Source organism: Fusarium odoratissimum (genome assembly GCF_000260195.1).
Source record: "Fusarium odoratissimum NRRL 54006 unplaced genomic scaffold supercont1.1, whole genome shotgun sequence".
Taxonomy (NCBI): domain Eukaryota; kingdom Fungi; phylum Ascomycota; class Sordariomycetes; order Hypocreales; family Nectriaceae; genus Fusarium; species Fusarium odoratissimum.
Window position 1 is genome coordinate 755,530 of NW_022158687.1, and position 17,514 is coordinate 773,043.

At 48.2% G+C, this 17,514-nt stretch overlaps 7 protein-coding genes across 16 annotated transcripts; 4 read left to right on the plus strand and 3 right to left on the minus strand.

Moving 5' to 3' along the window:
- Positions 1-346: 346 nt before the first annotated feature.
- Positions 347-1,908, plus strand: FOIG_00274 (uncharacterized protein). Its single transcript, XM_031196338.1, has 2 exons — positions 347-1,058; positions 1,106-1,908. The coding sequence occupies exons 1-2, from the start codon at positions 625-627 to the stop codon at positions 1,704-1,706; spliced, it is 1,035 nt and encodes a 344-aa protein (XP_031072105.1). The 5' UTR covers positions 347-624; the 3' UTR covers positions 1,707-1,908.
- A 119-nt stretch (positions 1,909-2,027) lies between these two features.
- FOIG_00275 (uncharacterized protein) lies at positions 2,028-4,570 on the minus strand (the record flags this gene model as incomplete). The annotated part of the gene is made up of 6 exons (XM_031196339.1): positions 3,749-4,570; positions 3,510-3,689; positions 3,409-3,458; positions 3,239-3,349; positions 3,035-3,184; positions 2,028-2,981 (listed from the first exon to the last, which is right to left on the minus strand). The coding sequence occupies exons 1-6, from the start codon at positions 4,479-4,481 to the stop codon at positions 2,028-2,030; spliced, it is 2,178 nt and encodes a 725-aa protein (XP_031072106.1). The 5' UTR covers positions 4,482-4,570.
- Positions 4,571-6,173: 1,603 nt separating this feature from the next.
- FOIG_00276 (NAD(P)H-dependent D-xylose reductase xyl1) lies at positions 6,174-8,361 on the plus strand. 2 transcript variants are annotated; one of them, XM_031196340.1, is made up of 3 exons: positions 6,174-6,950; positions 7,247-8,040; positions 8,092-8,361. In XM_031196340.1, the coding sequence occupies exons 1-3, from the start codon at positions 6,806-6,808 to the stop codon at positions 8,125-8,127; spliced, it is 975 nt and encodes a 324-aa protein (XP_031072107.1). In that variant the 5' UTR covers positions 6,174-6,805; the 3' UTR covers positions 8,128-8,361. The 2 variants fall into 2 exon arrangements, with proteins under 2 accessions (XP_031072107.1, XP_031072108.1); XM_031196341.1 differs by having other exon boundaries at positions 7,247-8,361.
- On the minus strand, positions 6,174-10,317 carry FOIG_00277 (adenylate cyclase). Of its 2 annotated transcripts, XM_031196343.1 has the most exons (3): positions 9,566-10,317; positions 8,633-9,511; positions 6,174-8,577 (listed from the first exon to the last, which is right to left on the minus strand). In XM_031196343.1, exons 1-3 carry the CDS (start codon positions 9,804-9,806, stop codon positions 8,561-8,563), a joined length of 1,137 nt encoding a protein of 378 aa, XP_031072110.1. In that variant the 5' UTR covers positions 9,807-10,317; the 3' UTR covers positions 6,174-8,560. The 2 variants fall into 2 exon arrangements, with proteins under 2 accessions (XP_031072110.1, XP_031072109.1); XM_031196342.1 differs by having other exon boundaries at positions 8,295-8,577; positions 8,633-10,123.
- FOIG_00278 (uncharacterized protein) lies at positions 10,216-12,412 on the plus strand. Its single transcript, XM_031196344.1, has 2 exons — positions 10,216-11,001; positions 11,054-12,412. Exons 1-2 carry the CDS (start codon positions 10,575-10,577, stop codon positions 11,800-11,802), a joined length of 1,176 nt encoding a protein of 391 aa, XP_031072111.1. The 5' UTR covers positions 10,216-10,574; the 3' UTR covers positions 11,803-12,412.
- Positions 12,413-12,509: 97 nt separating this feature from the next.
- On the plus strand, positions 12,510-14,693 carry FOIG_00279 (uncharacterized protein). Of its 7 annotated transcripts, XM_031196346.1 has the most exons (5): positions 12,510-12,942; positions 12,993-13,417; positions 13,466-13,875; positions 13,932-14,163; positions 14,216-14,693. In XM_031196346.1, the coding sequence occupies exons 2-5, from the start codon at positions 13,233-13,235 to the stop codon at positions 14,247-14,249; spliced, it is 861 nt and encodes a 286-aa protein (XP_031072113.1). In that variant the 5' UTR covers positions 12,510-12,942; positions 12,993-13,232; the 3' UTR covers positions 14,250-14,693. The 7 variants fall into 7 exon arrangements, with proteins under 7 accessions (XP_031072113.1, XP_031072112.1, XP_031072115.1 ...); XM_031196345.1 differs by having other exon boundaries at positions 12,510-13,417; XM_031196348.1 differs by having other exon boundaries at positions 13,466-14,163.
- Positions 14,694-15,149: 456 nt separating this feature from the next.
- Positions 15,150-17,427, minus strand: FOIG_00280 (protein CSN12). 2 transcript variants are annotated; one of them, XM_031196352.1, is made up of 6 exons: positions 16,900-17,427; positions 16,553-16,845; positions 16,273-16,504; positions 16,164-16,225; positions 15,701-16,112; positions 15,150-15,460 (listed from the first exon to the last, which is right to left on the minus strand). In XM_031196352.1, the coding sequence occupies exons 1-6, from the start codon at positions 17,182-17,184 to the stop codon at positions 15,377-15,379; spliced, it is 1,368 nt and encodes a 455-aa protein (XP_031072119.1). In that variant the 5' UTR covers positions 17,185-17,427; the 3' UTR covers positions 15,150-15,376. The 2 variants fall into 2 exon arrangements, with proteins under 2 accessions (XP_031072119.1, XP_031072120.1); XM_031196353.1 differs by lacking the exon at positions 15,150-15,460 and having other exon boundaries at positions 15,568-16,112; positions 16,900-17,421.
- Between the last annotated feature and the right edge of the window lie 87 nt (positions 17,428-17,514).

Genomic DNA, 17,514 nt, shown 5'->3' on the forward strand with positions numbered 1-17,514 from the left:
TAAACTCGGCCCCAAAACCAATATTTCCCAAGCCAAGCTTTACAGCTCAACGCCACTTTTCCAGGGCCGACTCCAATCACGAGGTCGCAGAGACAGCACGAACTATCAACGGCGCTAGCAGCAGCAGCAGCAGCAGAAGCAGCAAAAACGCCTCCCTCGGATGAGGTCGATCCCGCGTGGGCGGGTCACTGAATTGTTAATTGAATTTCTCAACCGTCGGAGGGGGAGGCAAAAAAATCAGGGCAGACGGAGGAGCTGGAAATCGATAGTCTAGAGGAGGGATAGAGCCATCAATTGATAACTGAACCTTTTCCTTCTTTTCAATTCCTAGATATGAATTTGTGTATATGAAGTCGCTGAATGTATCATCGAGCCTGATTGCGTTAATTGAAGTAGGCTGAGCTGAGCTGAACTCATGGAGGCTTGCATCTATTGCATGCAGATCAGCAAACACACATACACACTCACAGCCTTATAATTGAGTCTCTTACCCTCTTTGTTACATCTTCTTTATCCTCATCTTCAATCAGTTGAGACGATCGTCGCTGATCATCGTCGTCACTCAACTCAATCACACACTCTACTATCTCCAGCCACGAAACTGCAACCTCAGGAACCTCAAAAATGAACAGAAATCACAACTACAGAACAGGCTCCTTCAACTCCATCTCTCGTCCCTACCTCCCCTCAATCGATGAGAACGAAATCGCCTCTACACCCTCATCTCACAGCCCCCCAACACCTCCCCTGCGCATCCCCAGGAAGTCACCGCGGCGCGCTCTTCGCAACAATGCAATCCCACCGGCGTACATACCTAGAGGACGAGTATACTATGCTCCGCCCGTGGCGCACTATACTCCGCCACCTAGCTACAGCTACAGCGATGCTAAGGGCAAATTCCTAGAGCATGAGTATTCAGAAGCTGGGAGTTATAGAGAGAGGAGAGTTTGTGGACTTGATAAGCGCAGAGGATGTTGTTTGCTGGTTATTGCGCTTGTGGGCGTTGCTATTGTTGCTGTTGCTTTGGGTATTGGACTCTCGATAGGGTTGAAGGACGAGTAAGTCGAATATCCGAGACATTGAGTCTGACTAACACCGACTCCAGAGACAGAGCTCCTCCACAGGAGACTTCCACTTCAGAACCTCCAGCTGCATTCCCGGCTGGTTCTTTCGCTTTCAAAGCAGATCTCCAAAACACCACCACAGACTGTACTTCTAACCCCTCAACGTGGCGCTGCTATCCTTATGAAAAGGGCTCATCAGCAACGTTCTTCTGGATAATCTCATCCAACAACGACTCCTCATATAACATCTCATCCACTGAAAACCCCTTTGCGCCATCATTCACGAACTTGACCCTCAAGGTTCTCGACAAGGATACATCCCAAGAGCGTCTTCAGTTTTCTTTCTCAATGAACAAGACGATCGTCCCGGATGATCAGCTCTCGTCGAGCAACCGTGCAGCAAAGTGTACGTTTGATGATACGCTTTTCGAAGCTACACTGTGGACGCAGCGGAGGAGAGGTGATGAGGCAGCTGAAAACACAAAGTTTGCGGCTTGGCCGGGTGATGTTGATGTTGTTCAGCGCAAGACATTCGATGGAGGATCACCAAATTGTGTCGATAGCGAGGGTGGTCAAGTGGGTGACGTAAAGTCTGAGTCTGGAGCGTGCGAGTGCCGCTATGTAAACTACGATATTAACTAGATTGTCTCTATCTGTATTTAAGCTGGACGAGTTAATGTTGGGACTTGGTTACGAGGAAATCAAGGTGGATGGATAGGTTTGGAGTTAGTGATACCCAGGACCAACATGTTCTATAATAATTAATATTGGAAACGAAAAAGCAATGACACGCGAGAAACAGTTCTATATAAAAATATTATCAGCAAAGCGGATTAAAGGATAGACCAGAAGTAGCATAAACATCGCAATTTTGCATCACCTGACACAACAACCAGGATATCCATGGCGATAAACAAAACGAAAACAACGGCACCCATGCAAACCATCTCCCTATATATGACTTTAGTTCACGAAAGAATACACGGGAAAGCCTTCTTTTTCAAGTTGCGATTCGAGATATTTCGAGCGAGTCAAAAGGTTGCGAAAAGCCACAGGCATATCCGGCAACGCTTCCTCAACATACTCTGCAATAGCATCATGCTTCCGAGGCGGCGCTTTATGCCCGGCCTTCTTAGTTTTTTGAGGCTTCTTGTTGACCCTGCCTGACTTGGCAGACTTTGGAGAAATGTCAGGTGCAACCGTTGTAGTAGATATTTGGGTTGCGCGCTTGAGTGATATGTTCGCCAAATCCTCACCCAGTGCAGAAGGAGTTACGTTATGTTGGCCCCTTCGTAGGTGGGGGGGAACATAAGGCTGGGCTCCAGGCTGAACTTGATGCTGGGCTCGAGGCCAGTGGACTTGACGTTGGGCTTGATACTGGCCTTGAGGCTGAGCTTGAGGCTGGGCCGGAGGCTCCTTTACATTAAGTTGGGCCCTTCGTTGATCAAAAGGAACATGTCGTAAGTGAGGAAGAACATAAGGAGGAGCTGGAGGCTGATTCGGCGCGCCTTGGTTTCCAGCTGCTTGCGCCATGTGAGACGCGATTGCTACGCCTCCTTTCGCAACAGAGTCTACCACTGCCTGCTTGACAGGACTCGCCGGCGGTGGTGTTTCTAAAGGGAGAGGCATTGGCCCTTGAGGCTCGAAAAGGGCTTTCCACCATTTATCAACGAACTCTGGGCGATCATTGAAGCCTTGCTCCTTTCGCCCCAACAGATTCCTCAAAAGCTGGGTAATACTGGGCCTATCTTTAGGCTTCTCGTACAGACACCTCCTCACGGTCTCTCGCAATTCGAAGTCGATGTGATCATACTCTGGTGTCTGAAGCATCCCTCCATATGTCGGCTTATTTGTTCGATCATGGGCAACAGCTTGGTAAGGAAACTTGCTAAATACTCCGGTCATGATGGATTCCATCTTTCCAAAAAATTAGAGCATTTCTCGGGCTGGTCATGATCAATAGAACTTACAACTCTGGCAACAAGAAAGATGTTAGTCCACATCCCAAAGCGACCGGCAACCCGATTCCCCCTTTTCAAGTCTTCACCTCCATAAAATCGTCTCAAGGAAGGTTTATCCATACTGATAGACATTTTATCCCACTCTTTACTGAATTGCTCCTACTGTTTATCAGTGATGCATTCTACAGCAAGGTCAGGAATCCCATTACATACCGGTGCCATGCCATGAAGCTTGACAGGTCCTCTCATTACCCAAATCTGGGTTTCATCCTGACTCTCCCAAGCCTCGTTCATCTTGAAGCTCCAGGCACCGAGATCATGGAGCTAAAGAGATTAGGTCAACACATGTACACAAGGCAAATGTCGTTGTTGCGCAAGCTCACCTTGAAAATAGGCTGATAAGGATGTGTTGCTGGATCATGACCCGCGAGAACTAGACACGGAAGTTAAGCAAAAGGCCTAGATGGATGTTCCATAAACTTACCGTTGAGCACTTCTAGATCAAGATGAACATCGTGCTCAATTTGCCACTCTCTTTCGACACGGTCGAGGAAGGTTAGTGCCTCTTTTTTATCAGATTGTGCCCATTTCCACCACGTTTCGAAACTGGAGTTGCTAGAGCTGTTGGACGGAGTATAAGCAATGGTCGCGAGACCAAGCACAACTGTAAAATAGAGTCAGTCGATAAGATAAGATACAATGATTCGGAACAAGATGACTTACGGCATTCCCAAATTCCCCAGAGAACTTGGTCTGGGATTTGAGCATTTCTCGCAGCGACTGTTTGCATGATGTTGACCATGTCGCCGAATTTCATATACTCAAAGACAACACATTTCTCTGCTTCGGCGTTCCACTGTTTTCCGTGTCTGATAGCGTTGGCAGTAAATGTACCACTTCTTATCATACGAGTGTGTTTAGCCACTGCCTCGCGATGTAAGTCGATAACCTGTGTCGTGTGTTGGGCGCCGTCATACCGCAAGTGAAACTCGGATTCTTTGCGAGGGTCGAAGGCATTAGTTAAAGGGTCTATAGCTCTCTTAATCACGACCCTCCTGACAGACTTGTCATCAAAAACGACGTCCCATAGTGTGACGTATCCGTGACCACCCCGGGCAAGCACCTTGATAAACTTGAATTTCATGCCATGCCAGTGTTTGTTTTCTATCTTGTTTCGGGCATCTTGTGAGAACCAGGGATGGTTGGGCGCGTTGAAGTTTTGAATAGCTGTGAAAGGGGTTACCTCCTCTTTGCCTATGGTGTCTTCGGCACGCTCTACGTGGTCCCACATTGGTGGTGGAATGCATGGCCATCCGAGAATGTCGACATGTTCATCGCCACGAAGCAGAGCTCCTTGGATAGCTTGTAGGTTTCGTAAGCCGAAGTGGCACTCGCCTGATTGTGGTGGGCGTGGAACTAAAGGGATTGTTGTGGTACGAATCTCTTTGCCTTTCATGTTGGATAGACTGTATCGAGTTGAATTTGGTGGTGTCGCAAGTGAGGATTACATTGAGGAATACACCGAACAGGTTGGGAGGATTCGATGGTAATAAACTTGTTCGACAGAACAAAGACCAAAGGAGCTGCTGTCTGGGTCCCTCAAGACACGAGTGTTTTGTGTTGGACATTGACAATTGATAGCCCCAAGATCTGAAAGGAGTATCGAAGGCGACATTGTGAGAGGATCGAATCCGAAATTGGGTGTCTTTGGACAAAGAGGTGCGGTGGTTCCGTAATGGTTGGTGGTTTGGCGGTTTCTTTGTTCATCAGCCTGGTGACGCCCTGCTATCAAGATAGTACTATTTTGGTCACTGGGAGCCATGATCACGGATGCGACTATGCGCAAGCTTGAAAGGGTTCTTTGAAGCTGAAGAGGTGCTTGTCATGATTGTGAAGCGTCGAGTCTATTGTCGGTGTAAGCCAGTCTGGGACATTTCTGGATAGAGTAGTCTTTGTCGTAGAGCAATTGAAGTTATTCAACACCAGCCCTGACAGTATCTTGGGCAAATTGAAACCATTGGAGTTGATCTTGGCCATCTCATGCTCTTGCTCGACCCTGGACATTCTTTTTTTCCCATCATGGGACTTGCTCACTAGGTTGTCATGGATGATGGGTGTAGGTAGGGGTGTTTACAGAGCAACATTTAGAGTGGGGATTCTATGCGAGTGCCTGGAGATTACCCGCTACTGTGGGACGACGGGCAGCTCATCCGTGGGGCACTTGCCTTTAGGCTAAATTGATGGTTTCTTCCGGAAGGACAAGACCCTCAGAGGCTCTTCAATCTTCTGTAGTTATCATGATATGGCTCAAGTTGAAGGTCTATTCACCCGAAATCCACATCGAAAATATCATGGACTAGGGAACCTTGGAATTACGCCGAGCCGAGATATGGACCACGTCAGAGATTTTGGCAGAATTGAGTAGCAGAAGGGAGGTCATGCGGCGAAACGCCCGGAGTTAGGGGACCCTACGCCTATGTTTAACCTTGAAGATGGAAAGGAGTTGCTTCTTGTCACTGTTTTTGCGCATCAATCACAGAAAAGATGCCTCAAGACACACCCGCGCGAGTGAAAGTCGACTTGGCTTAGACGCGGCACTTGAAGCTTCAGAATAAACGCACAAATAGGCTGCTCACAAAAGGTTAACTCTGAGACCAGGGGCACATGTGTCATGAAACAGACAGAATCTGCGGCGCATGAAGACAATTGCTTTTGTGGTATAGATCCTGCTTATTCTTCTTCATCTTCATCTGTCTCTCTCATACCGCTAACTGGGGTCCTTGGTGTGGCTGGCCTAGTCCTAGATTTGCGGGGTGAAGCATCCATACCCTGGACTGGATTGGTTCTCGAACGACTGACACATACAGTGACTAGAGTGATTACTTCGGGGAGCTTCGGCCATTACTTTAGTGTCGTTTCTCTTTTCTTCTTCTTTTGGCTGAAAGTTTTCATGATCAGATTTGTTTCACTGAAATATCCACTCGTCATATGTAACATACGCACTGTAAAAACCGGCGATGATGGTAACATCACGAACCATGACTTATAACACAATGTTCAGCTTCACAGCGATAAGCGATGAGATTTAGTTTATCCAGAATATTATTCCTTCCCTTGTAATTATGAACCCTCCATACTTCCATATGGCATTCATCCTCCCCCAATACCCATCCAATATGCCCGCCATCTCATCCGCCGGGTGAATTCCATCCTATGCCCCACCAACGGCGGCATAATCTGGAAGGCAGAGAAGAAACTGGGGCTGAACTGGGCTGGTTAATACGACGATTCGCTCCCTCTGGCTCGCATGATGGGCTCTACCCAGACATTTGCCGCCCTCACACACCTCTCTACTGTGCTATACGTTTGGGGGTTACACACCCCGGGAGCAACCCCATGATACTGCACCAGATGCTGCAGGCCTGAGGGAGTGACATTCTATGACCCGCGGAAGGAATACGCGCACTCATGCCAACGCTATTCATGGCCTTTCTCTTGTTGAAGGCGTAGCGCTATCAAATACCATGCCATACTACGCAGTATGGACCTTGCCCCTTGCTTGTCATGCCGCACCCATGAGGGCATACGATATCTGCCTAGGTACTGTAGCTACCTCTGAGGATAACATGTACACATAGCAACATGTGTTCTTCTTAGCATAAATATAAATAATACTGTCCCCTCCTCTGAGCTGGCTATCCCATTCTTGCTTCTCCTCTCCTCCTCTCTCTACTCTATCAACCAACCACCACATCTCTTACACAATCAACAACCGTCACAATGGTCAACGTTCCCAACATCAAGCTCAACAGCGGCTTTGACATGCCCCAGATTGGCTTCGGCCTCTGGAAGGTTGACGACAACTGCGCTGACGTTGTCTACGAGGCCATCAAGGCTGGATACCGTCTTCTCGACGGTGCTTGCGGTATGTTTGTCTCTGAAAACCCCCAATCGCCTTTACAATTACCCGTCGCCAACTTCAATTACACGGCCATGATCCCATTCCATTGCTTGGCCCCTCCCCAGATAATCCTTGTCTTTCTGCCCCTCATTTTCCCTGCCAATTGTCAATTGCACCGAGAAAACAGCCACATTACCCCTGTAAAACTACCCCTCCACTGCACTTGGAGCTTCACCCCACACCATGATGGCTTCATGACTTCTCGTTTTACCCGGACAAAACAGAATTTTACAGAAATTCTAATGGATTTTTCACAACAGATTACGGAAATGAGAAGGCCTGCGGTGAGGGTGTCGCCCGCGCTATCAAGGATGGTATCGTGAAGCGTGAGGACCTCTTCATCGTCTCCAAGCTCTGGCAGACCTACCACGACAAGGAGAACGTCGAGCCCATCACCCGCCGACAGCTCGCAGACTGGCAGATCGACTACTTTGACCTCTTCCTCATCCACTTCCCCGTCGCCCTCGAGTACGTTGACCCCGAGGTCCGCTACCCCCCTGGCTGGCACTACGACGACGCCGGCACCGAGATCCGATGGAGCAAGGCCACCAACGAGGAGACCTGGGGCGCCATGGAGGGCCTCGTTGAGAAGGGTCTTGCCAAGTCCATTGGTATCTCCAACTTCCAGGCTCAGTCCATCTACGATCTCCTCAAGTACGCCAAGATCCGACCTGCCACCCTCCAGGTCGAGCTTCACCCCTACCACCAGCAGACCGAGCTTGTCCGCCTCGCCAAGGCTGAGGGCATTGCTCTGACTGCCTACTCTTCTTTCGGTCCTGCTGGCTTCATGGAGCTCGACATGGACATTGCCAAGTCTGCTTCTCCTCTCATGCAGCACGAGGTCTTCACTGGCCTCGCCAGCAAGTACGACAAGACCGCCGCTCAGGTCCTCCTCCGATGGGCCACACAGCAAGGTCTTGCCGTCATCCCCAAGAGCACCACACCCGAGTACATGGCCCAGAACTTCGGCTGTGTCGGTTGGGACATTGATGAGGAGGACATGAAGCGCATTGCCAGAATGAACCTCAACCTCAAGTTCAACAAGCCCACCAACGTAAGTTTTCACTCTCAATTGGTTACCTGAGACAATGCTAACATTTCGCAGTACTTCCCTACCGAGAAGCTCTGGATCTTCGCTTAAATAATGACAATGAAATGATATGATAAGTAAAAGAAAGAAGCATTGGAAACATGATTGTTTGGGATATTTGGCGTTTGATGACGATGGGCTGCATTTTGTAGAACCGCAAGGACTTGATGAGACGCTCTCATAGAATACAAAAGACAGTTAACCCTTCAACAAATTTGGTCACTTTTGCGTGATATGATTATCGTTTTGGGAAATGATTGCTCCATGATATGACCAAGACTGAGCAGTGCGTGACTGCCTGTGGCCTCGGTAACTCTCTGTTTGTTCTGGAACCTTGTCTAAACTGTAACTCACATCAAGCTTTATCTGTCTTTGAATGAACCATTTATTGAATGCACCGTCGATGCCACCCTGAGTATCGAAAAAGCCAAACTCCATTGCCTTAACGCCTTGCTTTCTGTGACGAAGCCTTCAAAAGTCGAACTCATGTTCGAACAAATGCTGCCGAAAAGGTTAGTGATAATCCTTAGAATTGTATGATTCAGTGTTGACTTACTGGCATCAATCTGCTTGACCTGCGGCAACGTCATTCGGATCCTGTTCCTATATGCCACAGGTTCCTGCAGTTGCAGCGGGTTTCCTTCAAAATACACCGTCGTCAACTCTTTCTTATCGGCAAGATATTTGGCAACCTCCTTGTAATCGCCGATGAGATTATAGCTGGCCCACAACTCTTCCAGCTCAGCAAGTAACTCAAGACCCTTGATGCTGGTGATCTTGTTGTTTGAGATATCCAGCACATGCAGCTTGGGGTTGTGCTCCAGGCCCTCTAGAGACTCCAACATGTTGTGTGAAATGTATAGCTCCTCAAGCGTAGGGACGTCCCTGAGTGGTGACAAATCGCTTATACGGTTGGACTGAATGCTCAGTAGTCTAAGATTAGGCAAACCACCAAGACCAGTGAGCTCAGTAATTTTGTTCTTCGCCAACCAAAGCTCTTCGATCGCCTTCAGAGAGTCGAGGTTCTTGATTTCGCGAATGCGGTTCGATCCAAGCTCAAGAGATGTCAACTTATCCAACCCCTCCAGCCCCTCGATTTTGCCAATCTTGTTCGCGACAAGGTATAATTCCTTGAGTTTTGTCAAGTGGTTGATGTGCTTGATATGCTTGATTTTGTTGAAGCTCAGATCAAGGCTTGTAAGGTTTGTTAACTCGTCTAGGCCGCGAATGTGCGAAATGAGGTTGTCGTAGAGGTCAAGGTCTTCGAGGGTCTCGGCAAGGGCGGACAGGCCGTCGATTTGCTCGATGCTGTTTTGGCGGAGGCAGATACGGGCAACGTTCTTGAAGCGTTCGAGTCGCAGAGAGGAAATCGAAGCGATTCGAGAGTGCGAACACATAATTTCGTCCGTCTCGGGGTCTTCGTCATCAAGGAGATCTGCACGTGTTAGTCCGAACTGTCCCTCTTTGTAAGTTGATGTGCAGCACATACCCTCATCAGCGTCGATCTGCTCTCCCTTCATGACATTCTCATCGTCAGAGTAGTCAGAATCGGTGAGAGCCTCTGGGTTTGTCATGGAAGCCGACTTTGGCACGCGAAGCTTGCCATCCCAACCCTTGCTGTTCCTGAGGCCAGGGCTTGACTCGCCGTCTGGGCGCGGTGAAGGCTTGTCGCTGTCACTGGGGACTTCGATGTGCGCATGGCCGTCATTTTCTTTATCGGATCCAGGCATGGTTGTGAGTGCTGAGCTCTCTTAGAGCACGAGATGGGCGACAATGTAGTTGTTCACGAAGATGGGCGGTGATGGCGGGGCAGATGTGATGCAAGTTTGTAAGCGAGTTTTGAGTCGAGCGAGAGAGACGTTGTCGATTTGAGATTGTGGGGGAGAGGGACGGTAAAGAAGAGAAAAAAGGGGAAGGATGGGATTTTCAGGAACGTGATGGAGGCGGGAAAAAAGCTGATTAAAAGCTGAGAAATTGACCTGAATTATCGGGTGCTTTCCACTTCCACTGGGTCTCTGTTTATGGATGGTTGGTTCCTGAGGGTGCCTTACTTTACCTGCAGGACACTACAGCAAAAGTTTGGCGGGGCTTAAAACCGTTGTAACTTTATAGGTGACGTTATGATATCACCTCGATAATCAGACCATAGGCATGAGACAGATTAAACAGATCATTCTGTAAAACATCTGCGTCAATTGATCATAAATTTAGTAAAAATTGGTTGAGAATTATGATGTTCTTGAAGATTTTACTGAAAAATATTCATGAGATATTTATAATCACTTTACACCCCTACACGCATACAATGAAGTCAGATACATCTCACTATCAGCTGTCTCCCTCAATTTCACTGCACATCATCCCCAATTCGCCCAGCCGCATATCCCTCAAGCCCAGTCGCGCTCGAACATGTCATAAACTCGGACCCCTTGCACCTAACTACATCAATCCACGTTTCTCCGTCCCCTTGCCAGGCGCTTCTTTGATCGCCAGCTCCCATGGCCTCGCATGCCATAACCATATCGGCCATGCGCTCGCGAGGCGTTTGCATGAGGACTCGGCCGCGTATGTGGACACATGCAATTATGAGGCCTCATCTGGGCCGCACTAAGTCCCTGCATGTTGCGCCTTTTCTCATGCCGCCTTTGGTGTTTACTGGTTTGTTTGTAGCTTTGTGGAGTTGGAAGTGTTTGATGATGGTTCTGTTCCAGAATACGATCATCTATAATCCGTTCTTACCACCCAATTCTCGGAGTTTGACCATTGAGGAGTTCTCCCGCGATTGTGGACGTGTGAAATGGAGGGAAGAGAGAATTAAGTCATTGGATGGAACAGAGATTGCCTTGTGTGTGGCAGATGTTCCCCCAGTATCTCAAGTGAGTGCGGGCAAAGCAACGACACCAGTTTACATCCTCTACTTTCAAGGTGTGCCAATCTCATAGTCTCAAGCATCACAGCAACTTACTCAGAGTTTTAGGGAACGCATCGTCGTTACCACCTAGACTACCAGATCTGTCCTGGATTATACGGCGAGCACATGATAATGAACCCTCAGTTAACTACACATTGGTTTGTCTGAGTTATCGAGGGTATTGGACATCTCATGATAGACCATCAGAACCAGGAATCAATCTTGACTCGCAAGCAGCATTACAATGGATAGCTCAATTACATGAAAGCAGATCAGAAAATGCTGATCAAGAGAAACCAACAGTACTACTCTGGGGACAGAGCATTGGCTGTGGTTTCGCAACCAACCTTGCAGCCAAAGGTCAATTCCCTCCAGGTATAAAACTTAACGGTCTTATTCTGGAAACACCCTTTACAAACGTCCGAGCGATGCTCCAAGCATTATATCCACAGAAGTGGCTTCCATACCAATATCTCTGGCCATTTCTCCGAAACCACCTGGACAGCTGGGCCAACCTCGGCATGATAGCCAAGAGATTCCCAGATACGCCACCGGGGATATACATAGTGGAAGCCGGAAAAGATGAGCTTGTTCCTGCCAATCACGGCGAGGAACTGCTTCAGCGATGCCGACGGGTTGGACTCCCAGTGGAGCGCCAGAAGGTCCGCGGGGCACTTCACAACGAAGCCATGGTGAGAGTCTCGGGCAAACAAGCACTTGCGCAGTCCATCTCGACGGCTGCAACACGGGCACGGGAACAGGACTTGTTAAGAAAAGGAGAAGATGAGAACAGTGCAGGGAAGGGGTTGACTTGAAACTGGTCAAGTTGAGGGGCAAATCATTCAAGTCTCGAGTTCTCTGGCGTGAATTCGGGACATGTCGGTCATCTGCAGCCGTGGCGTACAGGGATCTTAAGTGTGTGTGACAAGAAATGCCGTCACGGTCAACCGTATAACGGGCATTGTCACCGTCGATGCCCTCAAATCTCAGGGAGGTTTCTCATCCGAGCCTTGCACTAAGGGTCATTAGAACCCAGCAGGCTGTATCGAGTGTGGAGGCGTTGGGAGCTATGTCAGGTACCTTACCTTGGTTCCCCTGGTTAAATCACAAATCATACCCACCGACGAAAGGCTAAAAGATCCACCATCAATTAAAACAGCATGGGGTTAAAGGGAAAAAAGTTGTTTGTGGTAGAGAGTGTGCTTGGAGGGGAGAAGCCATTCTGTGAAGTCGTGAGAATTAGATAGACGAGGAGGCCTCGTAAGGGTCATACATCATCAACCCAATTGAGCTTGGCCCTCAATTGATCTCAATTGATTCTGCAAGAGCTTACGATTCAGATGATGCAAAAAATGACGAGGCTCGACCATATTTCAAGAGCCTTGCAGCTCCATTGCCGAGCATGCGTTATCATGCAGTCCCATGAGCTTGAGTGCTTCTGCCTTGAGAAGTTCCCCATTCAGCACGCAAGGCCCCCATAATTAATCATCCTAGCACCACCAACAGCGAAGGCACATGCTGTACCTGTACCTAATTTGTTAGGATGCCCTCCCCGAGACTTTGGTCGGCTTCAATTAAGTCAAACCGCTAACAAGGCCCCCTTACCTTTCAAGTCCATGCTTTCGTTTGTTTTTTGCTTTTCCCAGCCCCTTTTCCTCTGTGACTCCCATTCAACCCCTGCTCATATTTTAACAACGGACGCCCTTGAATTGATTAAAACACTCTTTTTGCGTCACGTGCTCTGGCGTCAATATCGCGCGGCCACTTTTCCACTCTACACGTACACCCTTAGCACACGCGTCTGGGCCACTACCTATCACCACCGACGGGGCTGACTCGCCTCATGCAAAGGAGAAATGGATGGAATGGATGGCTCATTAGCGGGGGTAGCACTGCATCAGGCAGCCCATCTCGTACTGTTCCGCACGGGGCATCCATCTCAAGTTATAAAGATGGTGTGTCTTCTCCCATTTCGTAGTTGTTCTTGTATCCTGAGACGAATCAGAAGAGTGATCATTTCCAATCACTATTTGAACCTGAGGTAGGTTTCAATTTTCCAAAATACCCAACGATATTCTTCCGGCGTCTTCTTTCATCTGCCTCATTCTTTTGTTGCCTCGTTCTGTCTCTGCCTGCTTCGCCGTCCACCTCGTTATCGGCCCAACGAGTATAAAACAACCCAGCGATCCCATCGTTTAATAATTTAAAACTATCTTTACCGAAGCATCCCTCAGGAATCATCAACATGTTCTCCTCTTCCAGACGCCATGAGAGCTCAAGCAAGAGTTTCTCAAAAAGCCACAAGGCCAGCAAATCGAGTTCTTCTTTCAGCAAAGACAGTGGCATCACCAAGCGAAGACATGAGTCCCGCCATCGCCGACCAACAATGACTTCCATGACCAGTGCCAGTGGTGATACCATGATGGACAAGTAAGTCACTGTTTCTTCAATTCCCAAATCGGCACTCACACGATTCAGCAACATGGCCTCACCCATCGTCACTCTCGTAGTTGGCAGCGAACAACGTCTCTTTGCCGCTCACGAAGACGTTCTTGCCACTAGCCCTTTCTTCAACAATGCTCTACGAAATGGATACATGGACGTCGCCAGCAAACGCATCTCTCTTCCCGACGAAGAGCCCGAGATCTTCAGCTCTGTTCTTGAGTTTCTCTACAAGGGAGACTACACTCCTCGTCTCGTTCACAACAAACGTCGTAACTCGTACGAACTTGAAGCTGCTAGCGAAGAACAGCGTGCTGCTGTCGAGAGCACAGTTTATCATCGTGGCATCGACGGTGATCTTCTCAAGGATACTGTCATCTACTGTGCGGCGGAGAAGTATGGACTTGATGAGTTGAAGAAGCTGTCGCTGCGAAAGCAAGGACTTCGTAGGTTTCAGTCTCTCCCCTTTCATCCTTTTACTGATGATCTTTTTTCTTTTTAGAATCTGGAATCCAGTGCAGCACCATACTTGCTTCAGCAAGATACGCCTATGCCAACACTCCTGATACTGACTCCAAGCTACGAGCTCACTATCTTGCACTCATCATTCGTTCACGAAGCACTTTCAAGCGAAGTGGTACTATGCAACTCGAGATGTACAACGGCGGCACTCAACTTTTCTTTGATCTTTTTGTCGCTCTTTGCAACCATGTCGACGACATCTCAACCGCACAGTGAGCCTAAGTCTCAATATCTATCTCGCAACAAACACTAACAAGGCAGTAGAAACACTCCTCGCTCAAACCGCCACTTCTCTTAATGCACATTCCTCACTGTGTGGCTTCTGCTCCGTTTTAATGAAACATGAATTTCCTTTCTCTTCGATACAAGGCGTCGACTTCACAGTACTGACAAATGCCATAAAACTAAAGAAATATCTGGGGTGGAGTTCAGGTGCTTTTATTGATGCTTTATTCAAGGAGTTCTAACGGTTGAAATTTGGCGTTGACATTTCTTTTCTGTACAACTATTCTTCTTACGGGCCCCTAGAGGGTTCAACATTTTGGAGCACAGGGGTTTTTGGATCTTGGCTTCGCTGAACGCGAGCCGGTTGGGTGATATTGGATTTTTCACGATGATTTTGTACCGAGGATACCAAGACTGTCATCTGAGATGGATGGGCCAAAATATGTATCATTATTCACGACGCTCATTTTCACGAACTTGAAAAGAGCGAGTTTTCAAATACAGTTCATGTCTTGCATTGCTTTGTTCGCTGTTCTTGCTTCAGTGAGATTCCAAAAGTCCTGTTGAGAACGTCAAATGGGGCGTCCAACAAGGTTTGCCAAGGACCAGACACATCGTGAAACACAAGTCGCTTCTGACGGAAGAGATCCCCGGTTGTGAGTCACGCTGTGGGATAAGTGCGATCTAACTTGCGAGGAAGCAAGCGAACCATGCAAACCGCGAGTGTGAAATGTGGGGTGCTCAACAACGTCTCGCATTTGACAAAAGGCCCGGGCTGTCTAACCATGACTATCGATCGAAGACCCATACATGGGAATGTGCTTTTTTTTTTCAGATGCATCAACAGCTGAGGGCTAACAAGGACGAGGGTGCAGGCTCAAAGATGCGAGACGCAAGGGTGGTTCACGGTGTTGTTCTCAAGCGTGAATGGTGCAAAGATAACCTTAAACAAGCAAGGAGGTCATACGAGCGCAATCATGAGCTTGGACTGAAAAGCAAACGCAAAACGGACATAGCTGAAAATGGTTTATGATTTGTCGGTGCCAGCGTCATTCTGACAGTTTCGGTGTCTATCCACTCTACCCCATGTTACTAGAGTCTCTTATAGTAGTCGTCGTTGGTTTAAGAAATGCAACTAAACTCTCAAGCTTCTCATACGTCCATCAGTCGTGTCTCAGCGAATGGCTTTAGCCTGTAGTCTCACAATCCTGTGCCGGGGAAGGCGCCTTTCTTAGACAAAACCACAATGCCTCGTTCTCGTGCAATATAACCTTTCATAAGTTCCTAAACAAACAAACGTTAGTGACTCAGATATTTGTAAGGCTGAGATGGAGGGGGTGTAGATAAAGAGCGTGAATGCCCCAGGCAGACACTTGGCTAAGGCAGCAATTTGGTGACGATTATATAGTCAACTGACTGCCACGCAGATGCCAACGACAACTCTCAACTGTTTTGGACTAGAGAAGTAACGCTGAGCCGAAAGGCAGCCCGCGCCTTATCCACAGGAAGGATCTGTTAACTTACCTTGTAAATCATATTGGCCAGCATGCACTCAACTTCATCCGGGTCGACCATATGACCGCTTCCCATGCTAACTGCAGCCTGGAATTCGGCTACAGGTATTCTTGTACGACGGACCGGAGTTGTCTCGCCCTCTTTTGGTTCATCAAAACCACCAGCAATGAAGACCTTACGTAGTAGGTTACGCAAGGCGATGTCTCGGCCCCTTTCGAGGGTAAGGTATATACGCCGCTTGACGAACTCAGCCTCCCCATCCTGTAGAGCCTTGTCGAAGGCTTGTAGGTTACCGGACTTGATACAACTGGCCAGAGGAAGGAAGAGTTCCTGTAGACGAGGATAGTTCTCGAGGAGGGCTTTGGTAGGAAGGACATGACTGGTGAGGAGCCGGCAAGGGATGAGGTAGGTCAAAATTCGTCTGTAGCCATATCAGCACATGTTTCACGGCTTATATTGATACTCCACTCACTCGGATTGACGGAGAGCGTCTTTGTGGCATAGTTGCCACGCTTCATTGAGATGAGATTCGGCCTCGAATATTATTAGATAGTGGCATTGATAGGCGACGGCACACTCACCTTATTGTAGTTCTCCTCAAGGAACAGCAAAACTCCCTCGTAAAACTTGAAAGTCACTCGTTGGGACTTTGGGAACATTCCCAAAGGCGGCATATCGCCCTTGTCATTGTACACAGCCAGCGTCTTAAGGATAGTCCGCGACAAGGAAGCTGAGTTCAACTTGAAGTAGGTTTTGAAAAGAAGGTTGATAACGAAATAGATTCCCCATTTCCGTGATTCCTCAAGGGGTGCTCTGGACACAATCAGCCAAAATCAACGTGCCAGATTATGATGACCATACCTGTCATTTAGACAAAGTGAAAAGATACGCTTGAGGTGTCCTTCGCAGTCTCTTAACTGAAGTTGCTTATCCGTTTCTGGGTCGAAATCGTCCGATATCAACGAGGCTCCAGGGCCAGTATCAAAAGTCTTCGCTTGGCGCTCCTCGTCGGATTTAATCGCAAATAATCGTAGGTATTTGCCCACCATATAGAGGGAAGGGATAGTCCACGCTTCGAAACCATGTGAGTTGTATCCGCGGATGAGTACGGAGGTCAGTTCCTTCCATGCCTCGTACACTTTAGTCCATGTAGACTATGACAAGGATTAGTGTGATGCTCTCAGAGCCACCTATACAAAGCCTCGTACCTTTCCGCTCTCTCCCGCCAAGATCTCAGCAATAGCTTTCCAATATGAGGTGTACACCTCAACCCAGCCCGTCGTTTCATCATGGCTCATTTTCCGCCGATGAGATGTACTACTCTTGACGAAGTGCTTGATGTCGCCCTTAACGCTGTGAGAATTCGTACTACGCCATACAGCCATGAGGCGATGAGGGTCATCTGGCGGGGCAACAGGCGATAATGTTTGCGCGAGTTTGTAGCCATTTTTCTGGGAATGCGCTTCCGCAAACTGATCGAAGAGGGTGTTCATGGTTCCTGTGTTAGACACGCAGTATGCTCAGTGAGAGTGCTGGTCGTAGTTCAAACTGAGCATGAGCAGAATCAAAAGTAGCGATATCGATTTAATGAATGACTGAACAATCCAGTGACACGGTTGTTATAGGCGCCAGTTTGTATTACCGAAGTTTGTGATGTTACAAGTCGATCGACTGGCCTCTCACTCTGTCGTTGAACTCATCTTCCTCCTTCTCAACTTCTTTGAGTTGCCTGCCTGCGTTTCTGATTGGCCATCGGACCCACCGTCGTCCAGAACTCTTTCCTTAGAGCTGCACGTGACGCTCTACTGAAGTGGGACTCGGTC

Bases quoted from the DNA above. Each gene is read 5' to 3' on its own strand.
- FOIG_00274 (XM_031196338.1), top strand. From the start codon at position 625: ATGAACAGAAATCACAACTACAGAACAGGCTCCTTCAACTCCATCTCT. The intron at 1,059-1,105 runs GTAAGTCGAATA...CACCGACTCCAG, and splicing joins TCGATAGGGTTGAAGGACGA to AGACAGAGCTCCTCCACAGG.
- FOIG_00276 (XM_031196340.1), top strand. From the start codon at position 6,806: ATGGTCAACGTTCCCAACATCAAGCTCAACAGCGGCTTTGACATGCCC. The intron at 6,951-7,246 runs GTATGTTTGTCT...TTTTCACAACAG, and splicing joins TCTTCTCGACGGTGCTTGCG to ATTACGGAAATGAGAAGGCC. The intron at 8,041-8,091 runs GTAAGTTTTCAC...AACATTTCGCAG, and splicing joins AGTTCAACAAGCCCACCAAC to TACTTCCCTACCGAGAAGCT.
- FOIG_00280 (XM_031196352.1), bottom strand. From the start codon at position 17,184: ATGAACACCCTCTTCGATCAGTTTGCGGAAGCGCATTCCCAGAAAAAT. The intron at 16,846-16,899 runs GTACGAGGCTTT...TCCTTGTCATAG, and splicing joins TGGCGGGAGAGAGCGGAAAG to TCTACATGGACTAAAGTGTA. The intron at 16,113-16,163 runs GTGAGTGGAGTA...ATATGGCTACAG, and splicing joins GACGCTCTCCGTCAATCCGA to ACGAATTTTGACCTACCTCA.
- FOIG_00278 (XM_031196344.1), top strand. From the start codon at position 10,575: ATGGCCTCGCATGCCATAACCATATCGGCCATGCGCTCGCGAGGCGTT. The intron at 11,002-11,053 runs GTGTGCCAATCT...TCAGAGTTTTAG, and splicing joins TTACATCCTCTACTTTCAAG to GGAACGCATCGTCGTTACCA.
- FOIG_00279 (XM_031196345.1), top strand. From the start codon at position 13,233: ATGTTCTCCTCTTCCAGACGCCATGAGAGCTCAAGCAAGAGTTTCTCA. The intron at 13,418-13,465 runs GTAAGTCACTGT...CACACGATTCAG, and splicing joins GGTGATACCATGATGGACAA to CAACATGGCCTCACCCATCG. The intron at 14,164-14,215 runs GTGAGCCTAAGT...ACAAGGCAGTAG, and splicing joins GACGACATCTCAACCGCACA to AAACACTCCTCGCTCAAACC.
- FOIG_00277 (XM_031196342.1), bottom strand. From the start codon at position 9,806: ATGCCTGGATCCGATAAAGAAAATGACGGCCATGCGCACATCGAAGTC.